Raw genomic sequence first — 4,422 nt, forward strand, 5'->3', positions numbered from 1 at the left:
TCTGGTGTTTGTACTGTTTTCACAGGGTCCATTTGCTTAGAAGAGGAAGAGACGGAGAAAACCTTCTGAGTGTCAGTTTTTAAGTTATTAGAGAAAAAAGTGAGCACAGACTAGCAGGTGCTCCAAGGAGCCTCACTGCCTCAAACAGCAAATCACTGACAGATCCCAGGCTGTGATAATAATATATTTATTTAAAAAATCAACTTTGCATGTAGTGTATGGAAAATAATTCATTTTTGTATGTTTTTTTTTTTAAATCTAAAAAACACACGGCATCCTGACAAAAACCTGGCATTTAAAGGCTTAAAACTCAGAAAATGACAATAATAATGAATATTTTATATATAATAAGGACTGATGTTGTTTAAAAAAGTAAAAAATAATATTAATTTATAATATATATTGATTTTGAAAAGCGTATTTTGTGCACAGAGCAATATGAGTGTGTTAAATATTAAAGCAAGTCCTAATGGTTAAAACAACAATAGAGGGCATGTGATACATAAATAAATAAATAAATGGGTGAAATATAAACAGGCAATTATGAACCAAAATACAGCACAGTAAAAAACAAATCAACAACAAAATCAAATTGTGAGTAAAAGCTCTGCAGATTGAAAAACATAAAAATGCCAGGCATTTTTTATTTTCTTTTATCTATTGCTTTTTTTTTCTCTTTAATTATAGTTTTGATTGTATTTTAACGCATCTGAATTTGCTCAGCAAGATGGCATTGTTTGCGCACTATCTTGACTTTTTTTTCCATTTAAAATCTTGTTACATCATTACAAGTTCAATCAGGAGACTAAATTATTCAACAGATCAAAGATCCAACTCCTGAAAACATCATATGTTAAATTCACGGCTGAAAACATACAGCTTGGGAGCATTACTGGGAACATTTCATGGTCTCTCAGCATTGAGTATTTCAAAGCCAGTTTCAAGAATAGTCAATGAAGTAGCAGGCTATTAGTCAGCCAGCATGAGCTGCTCAGCTAATCTGACCCTGACAGAACGTGTTCATTCACTGAGTCACAGTAAATCTCAGGTGAGATCAATAAAGCCTGATTAGCTTGATGACTTGATGACAGCAGGTTTGCTCTCTCTGTTGGTGAGTCCGACGGAGGTATTTTTACCACATCAAATTGATGTTAAGTCTGTTTGGTGCTCTGTGGCTCAACATGTGTCGGTTTGGCATTTTTAATTTCATGCTCTTGACACTTGCTGTTTCAGCAAAACACTTTTTTAGGGAGAGGTCAAGCTGTTACAAGCCGGTGCCAAGGAAACCTGGTTTTGGGGTGAGGTGAGTTTTGGTTTCTGTGTTTTCTCCTTTTTATTATCTTTATCCAGCTTTCGATGAGGTTTGTTGGGGTTTAGAGGAATTAAAATGTACCAAAAAGCATCCTGTGTATCTGAAGACTTTTTAGATCGGATTTAATAATTTCTTATATGAGATTCTGATGAGGATAAATCTGACTCGTATGCTGCTGTAAACAGATTTTTAAAAGGTATCTGAATGATACACAACCCTATTCTCTTAAGGGTGTTTTGTGCCCTTAACTTTGCTCCAGAGACTCTGCCCTGAAAAACTCTAATAATTATTTGAACTAATTATTTTTCTGTAACAGATGGCTCAGGTTAAATTTAGCTTTTTCAGTAAATAGAGAAATCAGTGTGCCTGAGAAACTCAACTTTGCACAACTGATAATAGTCAATAAGAGCTGAGTTTACAGTTCTTGGCTTCATTCAGTGTCCAGTCTCTGCAGTTTTATGAAATCTGTCTCACATCTGACTTGATTTTATTCCCCTCTTTCAGTAGTGAGCTGTGGATAAATTTTAGCATTGGTTGCAACGTGCATACTTGACCAAATTCCTCAGTCTCTCCAGATTTGTGATGAGGCTTGTCAAAGCACAGTTTGCATACCTGGCTGTGTTTTTCTCTGCCTCACCATAATAACCTTCCTGAGGTGTACGGTGTGTGTTTCAGAGACCGACGGGGAGGCTGTGAACTGTCTGCCCTTAAAAGCTCACTGCTTGTAAAATGACAATCTTCTGTCTGTCTTAGAACTGCAGCTCGTCCTCATGAACTTCTAAACCTCGCTGAGCTGCCAAAGTCTTGGGACTGGAGGAACGTCAACGGCATCAACTACGCCTCTACGACTCGTAACCAGCACATCCCTCAGTACTGCGGCTCCTGCTGGGCTCATGGCAGCACCAGTGCAATGGCAGGTTAGTTTTTTACCACCGTTAAAGTTTGTGTTTGAGCCAAATTGGAAACATTTTCTGGGTAACCCTAAAGTTGAAACCTTAATTTAAACTTTAGCTTTGTTAAACACGCATATGGACATGTAACTGACTAAAGCTACTTTGCTCTCCACGAGCCTGGATCAGAGCTTTTTGTTTAGACTTAAACCCAATTTTTTATAGACTTGCTTTTAAGTTTTATCTTAATTTGTTAATTATAGCTTTCTTTTTTAATCTGTCTTGATCATTAATATTGTCATTAATGTTTATTGCCTTATTTTCTGAAATTTTTCTAACATGTTTCTAATTCTATTCTCTTGTTTAATTCTTGCTCTGGTCTTTGTTCGGCATTATTGAGTGACTAAAATAATTTTTATCAACTCTGGGGTTGACTGCCTTTGATATGTTCGTCAAAGCACTTTTGTCAACCGTTTTTTTAAAGTAATAATTATTATATTTTTGCATTCAGTGAACAGACTGCAACATCTCTCAGGTGCTGACTTGTAGTTTGAGTTGGAGCTTGCCCATTTGGACGAAGCATCAGAAGGGGAAATCTGACTTTTCACAAGAATAGTATGCAGATTAAATCTCGTGACAAAATAACAGATGGGATCTTCAGTGATATCAAATCAACTTGAGCTGAGTTTATCCAAAACAAATACTGCATGTGTGGGGAAATATTTTCTCTTCTCTGCTCATCTAGATCGCATCAACATCCGGAGGAAAGGAGTGTGGCCATCTGCTTATCTGTCCGTCCAACACGTGGTGGACTGCTCTGACTCGGGCACCTGTCACGGAGGCGACCACCGAGGAGTGTGGGAGTATGCCCACAAACATGGCATCCCTGATGAGACCTGCAACAACTACCAGGCAATTGACCAAAGTAAGAATTTAGAAGTGCGCTCAGTATTTTATTCAGTGTTAATGCACAGCCTTTTTTTTTTTTTTAAGATTTTCCTTTTTTCTCCCCTCAGAATGCAAACCATTCAATGCATGTGGGACTTGCATGACTTTCGGGCAGTGCTTCTCTGTGCAGAATTACACTCTATGGAAAGTAGGGGACTATGGAGCTATTAGTGGACGGGAAGACATGATGGCAGAAATCTACACTGGAGGACCAATCAGGTGGAAATTTGTTCTTTTAATAGTCTTTGCAGATTGTTGCATTAATGCTGCATTTTAAATGTTCTTAGCTTTCAAAATTTCCCTACAGTATTGAGTTTAAGGATGCTTAATATCTTTAAATTATCTACCTGTAAAAGCCATAAATGCCATAGTTTTTTCTCTCCTAAAATCATAAATTGAATCCCACTTCCCTCAGCTGTGGAATCATGGCCACAGAGAAACTCGACGCGTACACCGGGGGGCCGTACTGGGAGTACGTCGAGTCACCGTCCATCAACCACATTGTGACAGTAGCAGGCTGGGTGGTAGAAAACGGCACTGAATACTGGATAGTCCGCAACTCCTGGGGAGAACCATGGGTGAGTCATCATCGTAATAGCTTGAGATTTTGTGTGGTTCAGTAGCTTTTAAACTTGGCATTTAAAAATTGGATGCTGGAATGAAACGCAGTGGCCGCACTTGCTTTAATATCAGTGACCTTGAGATTTTTCTCCCTGTAGGGTGAGAAAGGCTGGTTTAAGATTGTGACAAGTGCCTACAAAGGAGGAAGCGGGAGCAAGTACAATCTGGCTTTGGAGGAAGACTGCATGTATGGTGATGTGATTGTACCCTCAACCTACCTATAGAAATCAAGTACTGTGTGTAATTATATTTGACCCAATTTATAAATCGACCATAATTTAGATGCACAGTACACTGACTGTTTTACATAAGAGTTCACAACTAAGACGTCAGTGCTCACTCGGCTCAAAGACTTTGTCTGTTGGCCCAATTTGCACCCACTCAATTCAACTAGAATTGGTCAATTTTTCAAGCCAGTGAAATAAAATAACTGTAAACTCTTTAAAGTGACTTTGTGCTGTTTGACTCTGAAGGGGCAAGATCCATCGCTACAACGGCATGCTGCATATAATGCTCATACGGACTCTATTGGGAGTTTTTCTTCATGACTTTGAGGGGTACTCAAGCAGTGAAGTATTGCATTTTTACAATTGAGGTACAAAAGAGTTAATTCAAAATCAAAAGCAGCTGAGACAACTCTAATATGAGTCA

At 38.3% G+C, this 4,422-nt stretch overlaps 1 protein-coding gene across 1 annotated transcript; it reads left to right on the forward strand.

Moving 5' to 3' along the window:
* Positions 1-1,132: 1,132 nt before the first annotated feature.
* Positions 1,133-4,217, forward strand: LOC121948083 (cathepsin Z-like). Its single transcript, XM_042493347.1, has 6 exons — positions 1,133-1,303; positions 2,066-2,229; positions 2,948-3,127; positions 3,219-3,369; positions 3,566-3,728; positions 3,870-4,217. Exons 1-6 carry the CDS (start codon positions 1,149-1,151, stop codon positions 3,993-3,995), a joined length of 939 nt encoding a protein of 312 aa, XP_042349281.1. The 5' UTR covers positions 1,133-1,148; the 3' UTR covers positions 3,996-4,217.
* The last annotated feature ends 205 nt before the right edge of the window (positions 4,218-4,422 follow it).

Source organism: Plectropomus leopardus, chromosome 9, assembly GCF_008729295.1.
Source record: "Plectropomus leopardus isolate mb chromosome 9, YSFRI_Pleo_2.0, whole genome shotgun sequence".
In the NCBI taxonomy this organism is placed as follows: domain Eukaryota; kingdom Metazoa; phylum Chordata; class Actinopteri; order Perciformes; family Serranidae; genus Plectropomus; species Plectropomus leopardus.

Bases quoted from the DNA above. Each gene is read 5' to 3' on its own strand.
- LOC121948083 (XM_042493347.1), top strand. From the start codon at position 1,149: ATGTTAAGTCTGTTTGGTGCTCTGTGGCTCAACATGTGTCGGTTTGGC. The intron at 1,304-2,065 runs GTGAGTTTTGGT...TGTCTGTCTTAG, and splicing joins AAACCTGGTTTTGGGGTGAG to AACTGCAGCTCGTCCTCATG. The intron at 3,128-3,218 runs GTAAGAATTTAG...TTCTCCCCTCAG, and splicing joins CTACCAGGCAATTGACCAAA to AATGCAAACCATTCAATGCA.